Source organism: Anarhichas minor, unplaced genomic scaffold (assembly GCF_050575085.1).
Source record: "Anarhichas minor isolate MPS153535 unplaced genomic scaffold, ASM5057508v1 ptg000007l, whole genome shotgun sequence".
In the NCBI taxonomy this organism is placed as follows: domain Eukaryota; kingdom Metazoa; phylum Chordata; class Actinopteri; order Perciformes; family Anarhichadidae; genus Anarhichas; species Anarhichas minor.
The window spans coordinates 20,856,878-20,877,784 of NW_027466453.1; the positions used below are offsets into that span (position 1 = coordinate 20,856,878).

The 20,907-nt window shown below is 42.9% G+C and overlaps 1 protein-coding gene across 1 annotated transcript in view; it reads right to left on the bottom strand.

Moving 5' to 3' along the window:
* The window catches only part of cacng2a (calcium channel, voltage-dependent, gamma subunit 2a), a 59,978-nt gene extending 45,227 nt beyond the window's left edge, over positions 1-14,751 (bottom strand). The window contains exon 1 of the mRNA XM_076086559.1: positions 14,145-14,751. Coding sequence (XP_075942674.1) covers positions 14,145-14,370 — 226 coding nt within the window. The 5' untranslated portion in view covers positions 14,371-14,751. The remainder of the gene's footprint in view (positions 1-14,144) is intronic.
* Positions 14,752-20,907: the final 6,156 nt, after the last annotated feature.

Consider the following 20,907-nt stretch of genomic DNA (forward strand, 5'->3'; position numbering starts at 1 on the left):
GACCATAAACTCATGTTTACAATGTTTACTGAGGTAATAAATCAAGAGAGAAATAGAGTCATTTTCTCATAGACTTATATACAATCGGACCTCTTTTGGCAACCGGAGTCGCCCCCTGCTGGTCAGTAGAGAAAACGCAAGTTTTAAGACACTTCACATCTGCTTCACTCGGCAGAACCGGAGGTTGTCGCCTGGCTCACCCTCTCACCCTCCCACGGCCTTAGTGGACGGTGAGAGCATGTGTCGTTGCGACGCAGGACTTTCATCCAGGAGACCGATGTTCCTGTCCCGTGTGAAACTAAAAATAAGCCTTGTTGTGTCACGTTTTTTTTTTTTACATCATTCGCTTGTCACGTGAAGTCATCGTCAACTTCAATCGTTTCCTAAACCATAACGAAATGGTTGTGTTGCCTAAACCCGAGTGTCTTTTTGACATGTTAAAAACTGACGCTAAAGGGTACCTAGAGCGTTGATCTCCGATGCAAAGGGCCACTGACCAAGCGGCGGCATTTGATGAGTTGGGAGTGAGAATGTGTTCATTCCACAGACTGATTAAAGAATGTGAAACGAGCACAGACTGTTCTGCTCATTCTCAACATTTTATTGTCTAAACTCAAACTGGCAAGGCGCCATGAAGAGCAAAGATGATTCAATTTTAGTTCAATAGTCAATGCAGACGTGTGGATTGAGGGATTTATATTCAGTTTATCTCCCGGACACGCAGCCTTCAACAGTAGTTTGTGTTGTGACTTTGTGGCCGAGCTGCCCCGAAGCGAGCGAAGTGAAGAGCACTGTGGGTAAATGAAAGATTCATTCTCACAACTTGTTCATGCAGTCGTCCTAAAGATCGGCGCAGCGTCGGCGCTGTCATGGCATGACACACACACACACACACACACACACACACACACACACACACACACACACACACACACACACACACACACACACACACACACACACACACACAATATTGATTACAGACACACAGTGCGACTGTGTCACACTGCTGAGAGGAAAGAAAAACACATACATGTGCAGTTCACATCTGCATGACATCTGCAGGTGAAAGCGTGTGTGTGTGTGTGTGTGTGTGTTCTCACCCAGAGCTGCCTGTGTGCATGCTGCTATGATCATGACAGACTCCCTGTCCTGGAAAGCGATCTGAGGGAGCAAAGGGGAGCTACGCTGCTCCTCATTAAAAATTCACCCTGTTCCTTACTGCTCTCAGGAACACAGAGACGATGAAGATGAGCGCTCACCACACACACACACACACACACACACACACACACACACACACACACACACACACACAGCACAGAAGAGAGGGGGAGGAGAGAGGCAGCATGCTCGCCTGGAAATTACATCATCCTCCTCCTCCTCAGTGGACTTAGCAACACCTCGCCTACATCCGGATGCAGTGATAATAACAGTGGCGACTTCATTTTGACGAATTCCCTGATTCGCTCTGATCTGCAGATTAAGGCAGCGTTGTCTTTTCACCCCGGCAAAAAATACCAAAAATAAAATCAGCAGCATCGTCAGCAGTTGGGCGGATGCTTTGTCTAAGAGTCACAGTACGCACCTCCGCAGACGTGAATAATCGAGTGTCAGCCGTTCCCAGACACCAGGTTTACATCATTTCCTGTAGGAAGCCTATTAAATCATCATCCTTCAGGTGAAGCACCCAGCTCACTCCATCAAGCTGCTCCAGCTAGACATGTGAGTGATGGAACAAACGGCGTCTAAATCAATTAAAGTTAGGTCACATTCAACATTTGCTAAAAAACAATTTTGTAGTCGTGCAGTTCAGTCGTTTGAAAATCGTGCACCAAAATAAACTGAAACGTCCATCTGCTCCTAGATGAACCTCGTCAATGAACGCAACAACCTTTGTCTCCTGCTCACACTCTTTGTGTTTTGGATTGAAGCGGCCTCAATTGACGGATACAGTCTCATTACAACTGTTTGTTTTCCCAACAGCGCCATTTGCTGTGACAGTGGGGTCTGCCAGCCCTGTCGACTGCAGTAAATACTCACTCTGGAGTGCAGTAAACATGACCATCTGAGCAGCGTCACACTGGCAGGCAGCTGTGACGTCCTCACAGACGGACAGGAAGCCACGAAGGCCGGTTTGGTGCCTCCAGGAGAAGGTTTCGCTCCCAACATGGACATCAAAGGACGTGCCAAACCTTCATTATTTTCATTTTTTATTTCAGCAAAATCAGTCTGGAAAATGGATTAAAAAATGTTTCAACAGATTCATTTATAATGAAAATAATACATAGTTATATAATTATGATTCTTTGGTTGGTAATAAGCTAAATATGGAGGTGAGGAGAAGGGAAACACAATCTGTTACTGTCTCTGCTCCGAACTGTAATAATAATATATAATCAATCCAGTCAGATCAACTGCTGTCTAAAAGCTGTCTGCTTTTCTGTGATGCACAGAAAACAAATCAATCATTTTGGAGGCCCAATGATATCTAACTACACCATAAAGCCTTGAGTATACACTTCATATACAGACACACACCTGTGCCATGCTGAGCCATCTGGACCGGATCACCTTCATCCTCTCAGACCGGCTGTTTAACATCACTAGAAGTACTTCATGATCTCTGTTTCTTCCCTCCTTGCCCTCTATCTTTGAACCTGCAGCGCTCTCTTCTCCATCTGTCATGCTCAGACTGTGTCCTTCTGGCGTTATGTCCATCCGTCCTCCTCCGTCCTCCCCCCTCCCCCGGGCCCTGACGGTGACCCCCCGAGCTCAGCTACAGGAACCTTCAGCCCTCCTCTACCTCGGTCCAGGCCTGAGACTCTGCTGTCAGCAGCTCTCCCACTGGGTGCTAAGAGGGCTTCATAGAGGTGGGAACATCTCTGTCGCCTCTCTTCAGCTGTTTGTTAGTTCACAGCAGCTATTTTGTCTGATGTATGCTTGAAGTAAGTTTCTTCACCCAAATCAAACTTGTCACACTTCTACTCTTATTTAGTAATTTAAACCACTTGAGGTTTTGACTTGGGCTGCAACTAACAATTATTTTCACTACTGGTTAACGTACAAGATATTATCTCAATTAACTGATTCATCCTTTGATCTCTAGAATCTCTGTCTTTACCGCAACAATGTTCTTTACTCTGAACCGTTTTTTATTAGAACGGTTGCTTTGACTTAAGAAATATTTCCAATCAAATCTGCAGAAGAAGTCAAAGTGTGTTTTTGTGATTTGAGTGAACTGACCCTTAAAAAAAAAGTAAAAAAGAGACGCACAGACGATCTCTGAGAGATATAAAGTACTAATCCAGACTTGATATATCCATCGCTCATTACCTCATCGTTACTGTTATTATTATCGTTATTAGCATTAGCATCATTATCATCAGCAGGCGGTGTACGCTCAGCCACCCAACCGACTCTGCTCCTGTTCCTTCCTCCAGCTCTGAGATGATGCAGTGTGTTTGGGCTGCGTTCTGACACAAAGCAAATACGCTGTAATAGATTGCAAATGAACTGCGCCGCGGACACCACCAATTAATCAAAAGGCAGATTGTCGTACTTTCTCCGTGCAATGGCAGAAAAAAAGGTGAATCGCACCTCCTTAAAATGAATGGATTGTATGTGCAGTTAATTATCATTTACTACAGAGTCTCTCTGGGATGTTTCCACAGCTTAAGAATACGGTCGGTGAAGTGGAACGGAGAGGAGCTCTGCTGCGATGGAATCAGAGATTGGTCTGCTGGTAATTACACTTTCATTTTAAGAGGATCAATTCTATGTAATCAGAGTGCAATCTCACTGAAAATCGAGTGGTTATTCAAGCCACTTTAACATGGAAACTTTACATTTTCAAGGGGAAAAACATTTGTTTGATAAACGGCAGCAGAGAGTAAATACAACACTGGATACATTACTGTTGCTCTTGACTGAGCACTGCAGTGGCTTAAGAAGCTTGGTCCACTTGTATGTGGTTTAGTTCTGTTTGCTTTCATCATTGATTGGTCTTTTCAGTTCATCTTTTTGTCTATAATATCAAAAAATTAAAACTGATGATAATAATCAGAGGCTGAAATCAGAGAATATTTGGCATTTTTGCTTGACAAATGAGTCAATCAACAAAATAATTATAACTTAATATTCTAGCTGTAAGGGTGCAGCTAGCTGTTTCCACCTGTTTCCAGTCTTTATGCTAAGCTAAGCTAAGTGGCTGCTGGCTGTATAGCTTCACATCCGTACAGAGAAGAGAGTGGAATCGATCCTTGCAGCTAACCCTCGGCCGGAAGGTGAATAACTGTGTTTCCAAAAATACTGAATGGCTTATTACAGAGCTTGTGTTTAATGTTTTCATCTGCAGCTATGCTTGCTTACACTGGTTCTGACAAAGTGTTTGATATTAAAAGCAGATATTTTGAGTATTCCTTCAAGCTTCTGCTTGCACTTGAACTGCATTTTGACCTGTGCCCAAAATATCCAGTTTGAAATGTAAATCTGTTGCGTTACAGGAGCAAGACGACATTGGAAATGCTCGTGCACGCAGGCAGTCAACAGGCCGAACAGTCCTATCACGGTCTGGTGAGTTGTGATGCCACACAGTATGCTTACGCAAAGACTAGCCCTGTGTTTGCTATTGATTTGTTCTCTGGTCATGTAGGATAAAGATAGACCCCACCCAACAGGACCAACTGCAGCTAAAAATAACATGTGTAAATCAAGGCTAGAGACACACACACACACACACACACACACACACACACACACACACACACACACACACACACACACACACACACACACACAGTCCTGCTGGCTGTGATGATGACGATGTGTCGGGGGTCAGAGGGGATAATTATTATGTAGTAACTGAAATGCTGCTCCTCCTTGACGCATGTCCCGTCATTTAATGCTTTCATTTTTTATTTTTTTCTAATTTATAGCTGAGGCTCTTAATCTCTCGACTGTGAGAGAGAGAGAGGGGGAGGGTGGTTGGGGGGCGTCATCTCCACGATGAGCGGGTGACAGCATTTATGGGAGAGTGCCACCGAAGTTTACAGCCACTCTACCATCGACCAAAGCCATATGAGCCATCATACACTAAACCAATTACCATGCCATCACAGCCGTCTGCTGTCCACCTCATCTTACAGACTCAGTCAGGACGCTCGATGCTGCTTCACCAAGACATGACTATTAATATACAAGTGTGTACTTTAAACCTCCATTGTCCTCTCAAGTTTGATATAATTAAGGATAATGTGTTTATTTTTTATTTGAAAGGATCAGATCCAGCGGTTCAGTCGGGGCTATAAAATTGCATTTGGGTGATTCCTTGTTCAACATCTAACTGTTCTGGCTTTGTGAGGGAATGGTTGTGTAATACAAACACAATATCTTTTAGAAATTTGCTTTTAAAAAAAAGTTGAGTGATGTGTTTAAAATAAAGTGATTCATTCCAGAACACAAAATTCACAACATGATCCAAATCCCTTTTCAAAATGACGTGTTTGTACAGAATTCCAACAGGACAACTAGGGATGGCCGTGAAATTTTGTACAAACATTCATGGTTCCCAGAGGATACATCCTGCAGACATTGTCGATAAGGTTTACATTTGTGGATTTGAGTGCCTTGCAGTGACATGGATATGGTGGAACAGACACTCTCCTCTCCCACACACTAGCTAATAAAATAACTGGCCATAAAGTCCCTTGCACCTCTGCTATCATTTTCTCTTTTTCATTTATCTCTTCTTGTCTAAGCACCCAACTTTTGACGACTTGCCATTTTGAAAGTTTACTGGCGGAAGGGGAGGGGCCAACAAACCATTTCTTTTGCATTATAGGGACTCAGGGAGGGAAACTTTAATTGTTTACAACCACTTTGTCACGTTAGGGAGGGAAAAATGTTTTTATGGGACTCACAAATACTAAATACAGTTTTCACAATCATGCATTTTTTTTACAAACTATTCCAGCAGATTATTTAAAGGTTCGAGGGCCTTTTAGGGCCCTATTTTGATCCAGGGTCTTTTGGGACAAATTGATCCGGTGTTCCCCTTTTGTCGGCAGCCCTGAGTAGAAGAAATAAAGCAGGGGCAGGATAAATATTTGTATGCCTCTTTTATGATAAAACACTTGGTCTTGTTTAATAAAAACAGATCTGGAGGAATTTGGACCATGATCTGTAACAACCATAATAATAATACATTTTCTGGGAACCCACTTATTAAAATTAAGACCTGACCATTCTTACTGCGATTCCACATCACGTCATATCATCTTGAATAGATAAACCAGCCATTGAGAAGAGATATATGTTTGATAGATCGTGTCTTTGTTTGTTTTATGCATTTGTTATTGAAAATATTTACAAATGTTAAATACTTAAAAATGAGACCAAATGCATTTAGACCGAGTGAACAGGCTGTTGTTAGTTTCCTCTCATCAGTCAAACAAACAGAATGTACGCTAGCCTTTCATATTAGATTCAATGTTATAAGACGGCAAAAATTATCAGAAGAATACAAATATTCAGGCTCTCTCCTGTCAAACTGCAGATATAAATGTTAAACAAAAGATTATAGAAGAAATTCTGCAAATGTATTTGTCGACCCTAATAAAATCTCCTGCGACCCACCTGAGTGTCCAGACTCAGTCTTTAGGAACGACATTCTCAATTTCAGGTGCGATGCTAATATAGAAATGTAACCGTATTTGTTTAAAGTGCTACAGCACAACAGCACTGGTGTCAAACCTAAACAGACCTGAGGCTGCACTCTAAACCCAATCAATGAACTCCACACTGATACCCGGGTACCAGAGTCTGCTGATGCACGTCGCTGTAACCGAAGAATTATAACAAATGGAGAGCTCAACAGTAATACAACAGAAGGCCAGAGTCCTGCACTGTTCTCAGACTGTCCCCGGGCCCAGCCTAATCCAGTAATGTCTGGCCTGTAATTTGGCCTTAGTGGGCAATAGAGAGGGCAAGGTGGAGACCAATAAAACAGTTGTGTTCGGCAGTGACCGTCTGCAGTCTCAGCTGAGGGCAAAATGAATCCCATCCATCGTCCGCTGCAGGGCAGAGTGACGGTGCAGTGCAACAGAGTCACTTTACACAAGCAGCGATCAGCTGAGGGGGAGGAGTAGTGATACCAGCCGGACGGAGGCTCATTTTCTACTCCAACAAGTGGCTGCGAGGCCCCTGAATACACTTTCCATCCACTCTCAACTCGGGACTAACTGTAATCCGGCCCATGCAGCTGGATGTACAGTGGATCGTGTGTCATAATACAATGTAATGCCACTTTAAGGCCGGGACATTAGCCTGGGTGGGCATACTCCAGCTGGGTAATCCTTATCTGATTGGACTATGAGACTAATCCCGCTCTTCTCTGCTGCTCTGCTATCTGCTTTTATCTCAGGCCTGCCTCTCATCCTGCTGCACACACAAGAATACACAAACACCATGTGTACAAGTACACAAAAGCGCACACACACAACATACTCCCACGTGTGTTTTTTCAAATGCATGAGCGTACACTACATTGATACTCCCACGAGGTTATACATAAAATCACGAGGCTGTATGTGTGAACTGTGATCTGTGGTAATCGACAGCAGCGCTGGGAGGCCATACACAAGTGTGGTAGCCATTTTAGCTAAAAGAAAAAATTATAATAAAGGAAAGCACATTTTTCTACATTATCTCTGTTGGGTGAAGAACACTTCAGTAATGTAAAAAAATACTTGCCATGGCTATAACTCAAATTAAATCAACAGTCTAAAGGCCTTTGCACACTGAGGGCATTTTCTTTCATGTGATTAATTCACACATCAATATTTTTTTTCTAATTATTATTTGTCATGACGAGCTTTCAAACAGAATGCAAACATTATGTGGTGAAAAAGCAATACTTTCTTTTGTGCGGTTGATTTTTCAGAGCTTTCGCAGCGCAAATACCGGCATCAACCAATCACAATGTTTGTAATGTTCATATTTAAAATGTGCACTTTAGTGTACAATAATACGTAGGCTCCGTAGTCCGAACCAAACCAAGATGGCTCCTTTCAACCATTTCCACTCCTTCCATTCTTACCTTTCACAATAAAAGCCCTGCACATACACACTGCGTAGCTGTTAACCAGAGGGAACTCAAATTCACTTTTTGATGACAAGAAACTAGCTCACATTTGCGCTTTTGAGTGAAAGTCTTCTAAAATCATCAACTTTTTGGAAAAATTAAAAACCAGTTTCAGAGAGAATCAGACAGAAGGGTCTACAATACGTGTTTGAAAGGATATATCCATGATGAACACAAAGATAAAGACAGAAGCTAAAGACTACAGATCACAGTGTAAGAGTGAACCACCCCATCCCCTGTTGATCGAGACAGAAGACAATGAAATTAAGGAACAACACTGTTCCTTCCTTGTTACGTCTTTATACACTGTTACAATCATTAAAAAGCAGAAGCAGCCCGTGTATACCTTCAGTAGCTAGCTTAGCATAGTGCTAACACTAATTAATGGTGTGCTAACATACTCTGCTAATGTTAGCTCCACAGGTTTTTACATATAAACGTACCGTTTTAGAAACGTAAATGTCCTCCAAACCTTTTCGGGTAACGAGTATCACTATGACACAACGTTTAAACACGACGAGCTCCAAATCCACTAAACCAGCTTGAAAATGAAGAAATGAGAACATGAGAGTGGAAAATTAAGAAATTCTGAAATGACTAGTCTGGTATGGTAGTCTGTGGAGCACAGTCGTAAAGTTGTCGGACCGTGGTCGGAGCTGGCCGATGCTACGCTTTGATTGGCCAGGCTGCGTCTGAGGGACTTGGGGAAGGGGAAACGGGTTGCCAACTTCTCAAAACGGTTGCCAACGGCAAACTGGCAACTCTTACTGTGGAGCCTTGTGTGACGGCCATTCTTCACAATGTTCATTGCAGATTGACGGATTCAGCAGATGAAAATAATCATAACTTGCAGTCCTAAATTATTGCAAAGCTGATATCTCGTGCACTGTGGACATGCGGGAAATTTTATTGCACATATCGTAGTTTTGGAAAAAGCACATTAAATGATGAACCCTAACAGACAGACAACAGGTAATAAAAGACATCAGTCACCATGGTGGCCCTCCTTCATCACAGGGTCCACCATTCCTCTCCCACACCTCCTCCCTGACTCGGTCTCTCCCCTCCACCGTGGAGCCTGAGGGCGGCGCTGTGATGAAGATGAATATGTCAGATTAGCAGCAAACGCAGAGCGCTTCACCTGTCAGAGAGCACAGGGGGCTCAGCAGCTGCAGACGTCCCGGATAGGACAGAGGAGAGGCCCAATTTATCAGAAACACACATGTTTACTGTGCTCATGTCTCACCGGCTCAATCTCTCTCTCTTTATGGTGAACTGAACTTTAGATACTGTTTCAAGACTGTAAGTCTAAAATGCACACTTCCAAAAATACTTCACGTCAACAGCAGAAGACCAATAGGTGCAGATTTTACTTTCAAAGATTGAAAAAGCCAGAGAGCTGTTGGCTTTTGGCAGAATATGGAGTCAAACCGTTCACTGTGTTTGATCAAACTCCCAAACTCATCTAAACCTGTACTAGAAGCAGAAAAAGAAAGAGCCTCAAAAAGTGACCAAATTGAATGTGTATCTCACATTTTCAGATATTAAGTTCAGAAGCAAGAGATCTAAAGCTGCAACCAACTATCATTTTCATTGTTGATTAATCCGCTGACAATTTAGTAAACTAATAGATTAATCATTTAGTTTAAAGAAATGTTACTATTTCCCTGAGCCAAAGGTTACATCTTCAAATGTCTTCTTTTTTGTCCGACTAACAGTCCAAAACACAAATATATTCAGTTTGAGTAGACATAAAACTGAGAAAAGCCGCAAATATGTATATATATATATATATATATATATATATAGTTACAATGATACAAGTTACAATGATACACCAGTCGGTAATCTCTGCTGTTCTTAACCATAACCCTGGCCCACGCCCTGACCCCAAACACTTCTCTAACAGGAGGGAAGCACTATCTTAAATGTTTTGTACGCAGCTTTTTTGCTAATGATTATTAGCATTGTAGCTCAGCGAATGTCGACCTCAGTGACATGCAGTGAAATGCTCGCTCTAGCAAGCTGAGGTGGACGACACACAGAAACGTTCAGGGAAGAAGCTGATGCAGATCCATTAAAATATGCTTGAATTGGTCCAGATATCACACACACAATCACACACACAACCACTTTATTGAAAACCAAACCACAGCCTTGGACCAGATACACAATCCTTTCCAGGAGAGAGATTATTTGTGTTTCTCTGACGAGCGAGTGAGCAAAGCAGAGGTGGAGGTGATGAAGCACCCAGTGTGGGTATTCCCATTTTGCTTGTTCACAGGTTCTCCTCTCCAGTAGCTGGTTATACAAACAGAAACCGTCGCCCACCTGTGTCCACTCTGTGAGCAGGATGTGTGGGCCGGCGCTGCCAAACACACAGTCTGTGTTCTCTGCTGCGATAAGGACGGGGCTTCAACCGGCAGTCGCTGCCTGATCGCCAGCGAGGCTTCGTTTGAGTGGAGCTGGGGGAAAGATGAATGCTAGTCATCTTGGCACTTTGAATCAATTGAGCTGAGCTGCGAACTGAAGCCTAATTAACATCTGAAATGTTAAACTTCACTCCTCCTGACTATCTAGGCTGGATATGCAGCCTGCTTATCTCTGCCTCTCTGCAGCTGCATCCGCTCGGTACTTTCCTATTTCTCAACCCCAGTGATTTTTGGTTTAAACTACCTATAATTAAATGTACTCGCTTCTTAAGACCCAATTTCCTGTGCAGGAAATAATTTGAATTAGAATTTAAATGAATCTGACCCGAGTAAGTAAATGCCCCCCTTTTTTTCCCCACTCCCTCGCCTCTTCTGGGGATCGTTCATGAATCACAAATGACAAATCTGGGTTTATTTCCTGCCATTTTGATCTCGGATTCAAAGGGAGAGGCTCGTTGTGTCGATACAAAAGCAACACACACGCACGCCCCGAGCCAAGAGCGTGGTGTTCTGATCCCGTCTTGACTCTGTGGCGTTTGGTTTGCCAATTAAATAACGGCCCAGCAGAAATAAAGGCCAGCCATTGTTACAATTACACTCCAGCTGTGATCGGACTGTAGGAACAGTTAATACACCAGAGCACTACATCCACATTCAGCGTGTTCTCCGTTATATATCCAGGCAAGAAACACTTTGTGACACCTTCACAAACTTACAAACACATCTGGATCCGTACCGGTGAAACCGCAGTTTTCTGTTGTTGACACCTGAGCCGCTTCTCAGGAACAGCCGTGGTGTAAACCATCAGACGTCGAGGTGATTACTAAGTCAACTTTTTTTTAATGCGGTGCCACTTTGATATTTGAATTTCAGTTCACTAAAACTAAACACTTTTTCTCCCACCTTTACATTACAGGTCGCCTCTCATTGACACAAACAGATGGTGGCTCCATGCAAAGCAACTAACTACTGTACTTAAGTACAATAGTGAAGTATTTCCATTTTATGCCAGTTTCTACTTCTACTCCACTACACATTTATTTTGATTTTACGTTTTTGTATTAAAAAACATGTAATAAGCTTTTAAAATTAAATTTTAACCATCAAAAAGTTTGTCTTGTCTTGTTTCAAATGTCTATGAGTTGTGTGCAGTTTCACCAAAGAGACATTGACTAAACTAACTGTATATAAAGTAGTTCAAACCAGTTTCACCTCGAGCAGCTACAACAGCAGCATACTGCTCTACCATTGATGCATGATAATCTAATGATGTCGTATATAATAATATATCAGTCAGTTGTTGGCAAACAGTTGCTTATTTCCACATCCAGCAGTTACGGAGCAACATGATCATTCATTAGGAATGTCTTTGTCTGTCACTTGATGGATGTAAGTCTAATATTCTCTCTCTTTTAGCTCTGTTTTTGGTCTCCACCAACTCCTGATGTAAATATCTGTCTCTTTAGCTGCTAAATGATCCTCTATGTTCACCAGCTAGTCTCTAACTGTGTCTGTCTGTTGTTTGCTGCTGAGCAGGTATAGTGTGCAGAGGGTTTTTAAGAGTTTTTTTCTCTAAACGCTGCCGGCTTCAGCCAAAAACGACACTATGAGAGCGGTGGGAGTACCAGAACAGTAAAGCTGTGGACCAAACAGATAAACAATGAGCTGAAACTCACTACGCTTTGTAAAGCCAACGGGAGCCATTTCACAGTGTCGCACTGTTTTCACATGGCCATTTTATACATTATCAATGTAAAATATGGAATATAGGAGCTTAAAATTGGACTTCAAACCAGTTGTTAAGCTTTTGAAGGGAAGGCACACAGAGTCGGGCTGCTTATCACAGAAGCCAGAGGAGCATGAAGGCTTTTCAGGATCTCACAGCTAAGAAGATGAGCAGATTTGTAACGCCCTGCGCCCTCACAAGGTTACAGCGCCGCGCTCCAAGTCAGCACCCCAACGCCACCATGACGGGAAGCACGCCGCCTCCGTACGACAGGGTGGACTCGAGAGGTTGTCTCCGCAAACCTGTGCTCAGGACGTGAGGTAGATTGACATCTAAGGTCAAAGGTGACATGACGAGAGCAGCGGCGAGCCCCGCTATCGGCGAAGCCGTCAGGCAGGTCAGCAGGCTGCATCTCTACCGTGACTTTACTTCTTGGGCTTCATTATGAAATTAAACACCCTGTCCAAACTGGTGGCCTTCTGTCACTTCCTCTTTAACTGGTCCCTTATTTAAAGTTAGACCAATCTGTCGGTTTGCTAATCTATCAGGGTGATATATGATGAATCTTCCTCCGTAACTACAGCTCCTGAATATGTTATTATTTCATTATTTCAACTCTAACGTCTGACTAGAGAAACTGTTCCAAAATGGTGTGGGAGGCTTTTATGCAACAGCTTCAGGCTGCAACCATAAACCCGCTTCACCCTGCCTGCAGGAGATGAACACGCTAACTGGACTATATTAGTCTGGATTTAGGTAGAGAGTTTTAGTCTTGATGATCCATATCCAAGTTTTTTTTTTGTCTTGTGACCCTTTAAAATGAAGCAGTGTCTCCCACCATGTGTCGTTTTAACCAAAAGGGTGATTTATCTTGGTTTGTTTCATTAAAGGAATGAAAGGTTATGCTATGCAATATGGAACAAAAACATAAATTGTGTTAGCAGAATTATGATTGTTCTTTTCCCCTTGACCCCTTAAAAGGTGTCCCAAAACAGAAACCTGCGTCACCCTGCCTGCAGGAGCTGATTACCCTAAAAGATTTGTATTAGTGTGGATCTAAAACACATTTCTTCTCACCTTGTGAGCCCTAGAAATGAATATATTAGATACCCGGGTAATATAATATAATATGATATATAACACTTGTCACAGGTTCCATGTAATTTCAACTCAAAAATGTGCTTTTTCTTTGTCTAACTGTTTCATTAGAGACTTGTAGGAGTCAAAGTATCCAGTCTTCCACAGGAAAAAGGCACAGATTAAAGAAAAACTGCAGCAAAGACACAAATTTAGGTTGCAGAACTAGGATTTTTCTCAAAAAACCTCTCTGCAAGAGATGAACACCCTAAAAGAAATGCATTAGTATGGATTGAAGCGGAAAGTTTTAGTCCAAGTTTTTCTTGACCTTGCAGACTCGTCACAGGTTGCATGTGTCAACCAAAGAGTTTTGAAAGAAACTTTAAAGCAAATAAGCCATTTTTTGTAGCAGAATTAGTATTTTGCCTCGTTTCTGTCCGTTTAATCAGATTTCCCCTGCGGCCCGTTTGAGGGACGTCCCAAGACAGAAACCGTGTACTTATTGGAGTTTACGAGTATAGATGCAGTCCCATTTGCCCCTCTCCTATCAGTTCTGGCTTTAACCACCAATTTCAGTGAATTCTTGCTGTGCATTTCATGTTGGAAAACAGAGGCACATCCTTACACAGTGGCATGAGAGGAACAGAACATCCTGCAATAAGAAAACATGTGCTGTGGCCCGTGAACTTTAAAGCCCACAAGTGAAACCCTGTTGGGAGAGTTTTTTGTTATGTGTTGGAGAGCATGCAGAGAGTCTTATTCTTACCTTCTAAGCAGCACGTCCTCCAAAGGCCTGAGTGGGTCATCACCTCCTCGTTCTTCTTGCTGGTCTCGTTCTCGCTCATGGACTTGCTCCTGCAGACGCCGCGGGAGTACAGCCAGTAGTCCGTGCCGACCGCGATGGTCATGAGGCTGAAGGCCGCGAAGGCTCCCACCGTGGTCAGCAGCATCTGGACTCCGCGGTCGAACAGACCCATGTTTCCGCATTCCATGAAAGGGGGACCCCCTTTCCTCTTGATGTACAGGAAGTAAATATTTGAAAATTTGCGGGACCAAACCAAACCGAAAAAACGGGATATACTCGAGCGGAAGGAGAGGGAAGAAGGACCAGGAGGATGCGGTAGGAACCTTATGGTTGCGTTTGGGTGAGAACCAAAACAAGAGAAAAACTGAGGATGGAGGTTTTTGGGGGGAAAGAGAGGAAGAGGCAGTGATGTCTCCCCTCTCTATTTGTTCATACTTTTATACACCAGCCCCCAAAAAATTAGAAATCAGGTATGCAGAGGATGACAGCACCTCAGAAGGCCTCCAGCTGCAGATGTGTGGATAATAACACGGAGCTATAAAGGACTAATTATGTCCTAAAGCCTATAGTGGCACAGCACAGCCTAAAAATGGAAGTGAGATGAACCAAACTGAGGTTTATTCTCCACGGGCCTTCAAAAGAAGAGGAGAAAAAGCTTGTTTCCTGACTTGTAAAGGTTACAGCTGAGCACAGAGCTGAATTAACATGAGCTCAAACGGAGCATAGAGATGGTTAGGGGGGGGGGGCGGTGTTAGAGTAATGGCAGGCTTACAGTACAACAGTTCAATATGTCTGTTACAGTGAGTTACAGTTACTTTAGTATAAGGCTATAACATTTAAAATTCAGAATTATAACTAAACCAGCAGCTACCCTAAAGATTATTTAAAATATTATTATTCTAATATGTTTTAGTCAAAAGGGGAAGGTGCGAGGAGATAATAAAGTGGGGAGGGAAACGAAGGACGGTCAGGGAAATCTAACATATTAGTGGAAAACAAAAGAGATTAAACAAATGGACGGTTTCGAGTGCCGTCGAGAGGAAATTAACGAGAAGATTCTCGACCTATTGTGGGTTAAAATAAAAAAAATCACGTTGTCTTCTCACAACGGTGGAATGAGGAAATCAAGGCTCAACAAATGAATTAATTAATTAGCAGGTTTTAAAAACACACACACAAAAAAAAACAGATAGAAACCGATAAAAATCAAAAAAAGAAGAAGAAATAAAAAGAAAAGAAATTAATCGCGTAGATTTTCCTTTTTCCTAAAATTTTGATCCCCAGTTTCCATATGTAGCTCTATAGCTCTGGGAAGGTTTCCGCCGAAAATGGGGGTCTGCGGTCAGAGGAGGTTCGGTCGTCGACGATCCGGAGAGAGCGGGGAGCATCCAGCAAGGCAAGCCGACCATCACTCGACATAGAGCCGGCAGGAGGAGGACGAGGAGTCTGTGTGGGCGCCGCCGCAGCCGAGGATGCTTCTTCCGTGGATGGAGGAGGATACTGTCGCCGCCGCCACTTCTGCTGCTGCTGCTGCTGCTGCTTGAATATCCAAATTCACCGTGGCAGTATCACACCCAGGACGGTCCCGTTTGTATAGCCCTTGCGCCATGTAACAGGAAGAAAAATAAATACTGATGAATGTTGCAATCCCCCCTTGTTTTTTCCCCTCCTCCTCCTCCTCCTCTTGTTCTCCTGTCTCTCCTCGCGGATGCAGGTCTCGGCCGCTTGCAGGAGGAAGAAGAAGAGAAGAAGATATTACACAACTGGGAGAGCGAGCTGCACAGATCCACACAGACTGAGCTGGTGTTGTCACGATGTCAGCGGTGCTATACGTTCAATACTCCCCCTCTTTTGTCAGATGATGAGTAATGTTAATGTGAAGAAGATGCTCTTAATTCTGCAGGCTAGTTCTTCTTCTTCTTCTTCTTGGTTTTTTAAAAGGCCCACAGTGTGTATATGTATATGTGTTTGTGCTGCAGCGATGAGGCTCGTTGCTGGAAAGATATTAAAGATTTTTTAATTCCGTTTCAGTGAGTGGAGGGGGCGGAAGGAGGGGGTGTAGCGATGGTGGACTCTCTCTCTCTCTCTCTCTCTCTCTCTCTCTCTCTCTCTCTCTCTCTCTCTCTCTCTCTCTCTCTGGATGGGTAAATGGAGGATTACTGAATTGCATTTGTATACACAGGCTGAGATTTATGCATTTATGGTTTATTATCGTCCGATCCAATTGTTGCATCTCTCTCTCTCTCTCTCTCTCTCTCTCTCTCTCTCTCTCTCTCTCTCTCTCTCTCTCTCACCCATGTATTCCCTGAAGTAATCTCACTAAATGTCTGCTTTCCAGCTTCACTTATTTTTCTTTCTTTACTATGGCTCCTGTCATTAATAACTGCGATTTTAGCTGCAGCTCACAGCTATGAAGGCAGATATGGTCTCATCTTCTAATAAGAGGATTCTCCAGAAATGATAATTAGCAGCGAGGAAGAGTCTGATTTTGTTAAGTGTTTGAATTCATGCACTTACATTAAATTCAACTTCTTCTTTTTTTTAATGACCGAATTCTATGTAATTAGTGTGCAGTATTGGCACAGTGTGTGTGTGTGTGTGTGTGTGTGTGTGTGTGTGTGTGTGTGTGGCGCTGAAAGGACAGCTCCCTCCAGCACTGCTCTTCCAAGGTGGAGTTTGTCGCCCCCTGCTGTTTAAACGTCTTTATCACAACTGATCAAATATGAACATCAATCAAAAACAATCACAACTAATCAAACAATAATTAGAGACAGTCAATCTTTCTGCAAGCTTTTTAGAAATTGCTTTCCCAAATTGCTCCCCCCCCCCCCTTACCTTTTAACATCTCAGCGTGTAGCAGCGTTTCTGCACAGATCAGTTAACAAACAGAACTTGGAGATTTCAGCAAGTACCAATGGATTATAATGTATTTTTTTATTGCTGAAAGTGTTTCTTAAAAATTGAAGAATTAAAAAAAAATGTTGTTCCTTCACTTTGACGTTTGAGCTTCACTGTGAAGGCTGACGAGCAGAGTTTGACAAATCTGTTCTCAACTTTAATCTGAGTTTAGGCGTTGCATGTACATTACATTACATTACGTTACATACATTACAGTCATTTAGCAGATGCTTTTATCCAAAGCGACTTACAATAAGTGTCTTCAACATGGTATTCAAGAGAACTACAAGTCACCAGAAGTCATAAGTGCATCTCCTTTTTTAAACAAGCATCTAAGAGCATAAACCAGAGCAAAAGTAAAGTGCAGAAACAAACCGATATGAATACAATAAGTGCAACAAACTAATACGAATACAATAAGTGCTAGGTGGAAGGCTCAGGGTAGTACTTCTTGAAGAGGTGAATTTTCAGCCTGCGCCGAAAGATGGGCAGCGACTCTGCTTTCCTGACGTCAGTGGGGAGTTCATTCCACCGCTGTGGGGCCAGGACAGAAAAAAGCTGTGACCGGGTCGATCGGCCGCTGGGTGTACAAGCTGGATGTACAAGTTGGATGTACAGGCTGGATGTACAGGCTGGATGTACAAGCTGGGTGTACAGGCTGGGTGTACAGGCTGGGTGTACAGGCTGGGTGTACAAGCTGGATGTACAGGCTGGATGTACAAGCTGGATGTACAGGCTGGATGTACAGGCTGGGTGTACAGGCTGGGTGTACAGGCTGGATGTACAGGCTGGATGTACAAGCTGGGTGTACAGGCTGGGTGTACAGGCTGGGTGTACAGGCTGGGTGTACAGGCTGGATGTACAGGCTGGATGTACAAGCTGGATGTACAGGCTGGATGTACAGGCTGGGTGTACAGGCTGGGTGTACAGGCTGGATGTACAGGCTGGGTGTACAAGCTGGATGTACAGGCTGGATGTACAAGCTGGGTGTACAGGCTGGGTGTACAGGCTGGGTGTACAGGCTGGGTGTACAAGCTGGATGTACAGGCTGGATGTACAGGCTGGATGTACAGGCTGGGTGTACAGGCTGGATGTACAGGCTGGATGTACATGCTGGATGTACAGGCTGGATGTACAGGCTGGGTGTACAGGCTGGGTGTACAGGCTGGATGTACAGGCTGGATGTACAGGCTGGATGTACAGGCTGGATGTACAGGCTGGGTGTACAGGCTGGGTGTACAGGCTGGATGTACAGGCTGGGTGTACAGGCTGGATGTACAGGCTGGATGTACAGGCTGGATGTACAGGCTGGGTGTACAGGCTGGATGTACAGGCTGGGTGTACAGGCTGGGTGTACAGGCTGGATGTACAGGCTGGGTGTACAGGCTGGGTGTACAGGCTGGGTGTACAGGCTGGATGTACAGGCTGGATGTACAGGTTGGGTGTACAGGCTGGGTGTACAGGCTGGGTGTACAGGCTGGATGTACAGGCTGGGTGTACAGGCTGGGTGTACAGGCTGGGTGTACAGGCTGGATGTACAGGCTGGGTGTACAGGTTGGGTGTACAGGCTGGATGTACAGGCTGGGTGTACAGGCTGTTTAGAAGCCAGTGATGGTCCAGGATGCAATTTACACAATCTTGTGTGGAAATTTGCCTGCATTGAGAGTGGAATCTTTTCTGGGCCTTTTTCTAATCTTTGATTCTTTTTAAATGAAATGTTGGATAATTTAGATAGTTACATAAGTCCATAAAACATGTAAGACGTTTAGAGGGAAATGTCTCCTCCATTGACGTCTGAAACGTGACAAAAGTTTTGGATCCACTAGTTAAATCTTGAGAAAAGCATTTTATGAGCTTATTATTAGTTTTTTATTTGTGTAAAATCTTATAAGTGTCCACTAAGTATAGATGTAAAATAAATGCGATTGATTAAAAAGTACAAAATTGCCCTTAAAATATAACAAAACATCAAACAGAGATACCTCAAGTACCTAAACATTGTACTTACAGTACTTTTTTGCTACTTTTTGTTTTCTTTAGTGTATAATAACCTGAACATAAGAAATGTGTCTGCGTTACCTCAGAATGAGACGTTTATACATAGGGAGCAGGTCGTCCTCACGGAGCCGGCCGCCATGTTTCTACAGTGACTCTGAACGGACAAACAAAACTCTGGCTTTAGATGGGGCCATTTGCGTTTTCACGCCGGCCATCATAGTTCCCCTTCATGCGTGGCACATGGAAGAAGTTTCAGTTGGTTACAATCTGCAACCTCATCATTAGATGCCGCCAGATCTGGTGAGGATTTAGCGGCTACACGCTGTACCGTTTTTTTACTATTGCACTTAAAGTCACTGAGCTAACAATTTCCTCTTTTATTGACTTTTGTGAGCTGGTAGAAAGATGTTCATCAAAGATAGCTCACAGGATAACTTATTAACTTATTCTTGTGAATTAATGAATCATCTGAAACAACAGAGACTAAAAACAAATCCTCATTTTCATGTCAGTTTGCGCCCGTGTCAGTGCATCGTGAGCGGGCTAAGCATTTGTTTTTATGGGTCGAGACCCGCAGCTCTGATGATGTGGATGAAAAAGGTTGTTCAGCTGCTCATGTAACCAACAACGTCAAAGAGAGATTATGATCTTTGACATGATCTTATGATGTATAATTACATATTGAGCTACACAGCAGTGTATTAAGCAGTTAAAATGAGCTCAATCTTCACCAGCTGCAGCATTGAAGTGATAAACACTTTAAAACATCAATAATTAAGTTTATTAATTAATAAACAGTACAGGTCGTACAGTTATATAATATATATGGTTCTGAAATGGGTCACTCTGCATAAAGAGTACTTTTAAGTAAAATTGTGAATGCATGACTTTTACTTGTTTTTGTTTTATTGCTACTTTTACTTAAATAAAATATCTGAATACGTCTTCCATAAGTGTATATTATTGAATAATGAAGTGTTAATACGTAAGCAGCATCGTTATTTAATATATAACAATACATAAAAAGTTGTTTTAAATTTAAATTCTTAATCTGCAAAGGTCAAATAAATGTAGATGAAGTAAATAGTACAATATTTAGTATAAAGTAGCATTAAGCCATATTATAAAAAACAGCGTTAATTCCACAGTAAACTCTCGTTGAAGCAGAATCTCTCTTGCAGATTCAAACACTTTTTCCCTGAAGAGAGACCTTGAGCTCTGACTAAAGACCTCTCTGATTCTCTGACCCTTTGCACTCATTAAACAATTATTCCTGACAGGCGAGAGAGGGTACGCAAATCAAGTCCCAGGCCCGCACCCACACTGGTCCCACGTGGACTCTTTATGCCAATCTGACATCAACTCAGCAAGCTGCAAATCCAGGCCTAATCGGGGCCTTGTTATAGAGCGCCCCTCGAGCATTGGCTCAGGGAGTGCTTCCAGTAAATTGTCCTCTGGAGTAAAAGAAGAGAGAGGGAGGGAATGAAAACAGAGGCTCGCTTAAAGGTGGTCGCACTTTGAACGTTTCTATCCTCAGTAATTGAGCCTGATTAGAGGGAGTCTCTGGGTGAGGAGGCCCCCATGGGCCCTCTGGTCTACAGGGTTAAACACAATTCTTCCCTCCAGGAAGACAAATTAGATGCACAGTGAGTTAGAGCGGCTTGGATTAAACCTTTTTAAAAAATATATATATATTTACATAATATAGATGTTTTAGGTGTTTGCGCTCCTTTTCATTTCCATGTAAAAATAACTTCAAACACAATATTGTTACTATCTGGGTAAAAGGGCTTGTGGCGCATTACACAGATCGGTTATTTAGCCTACA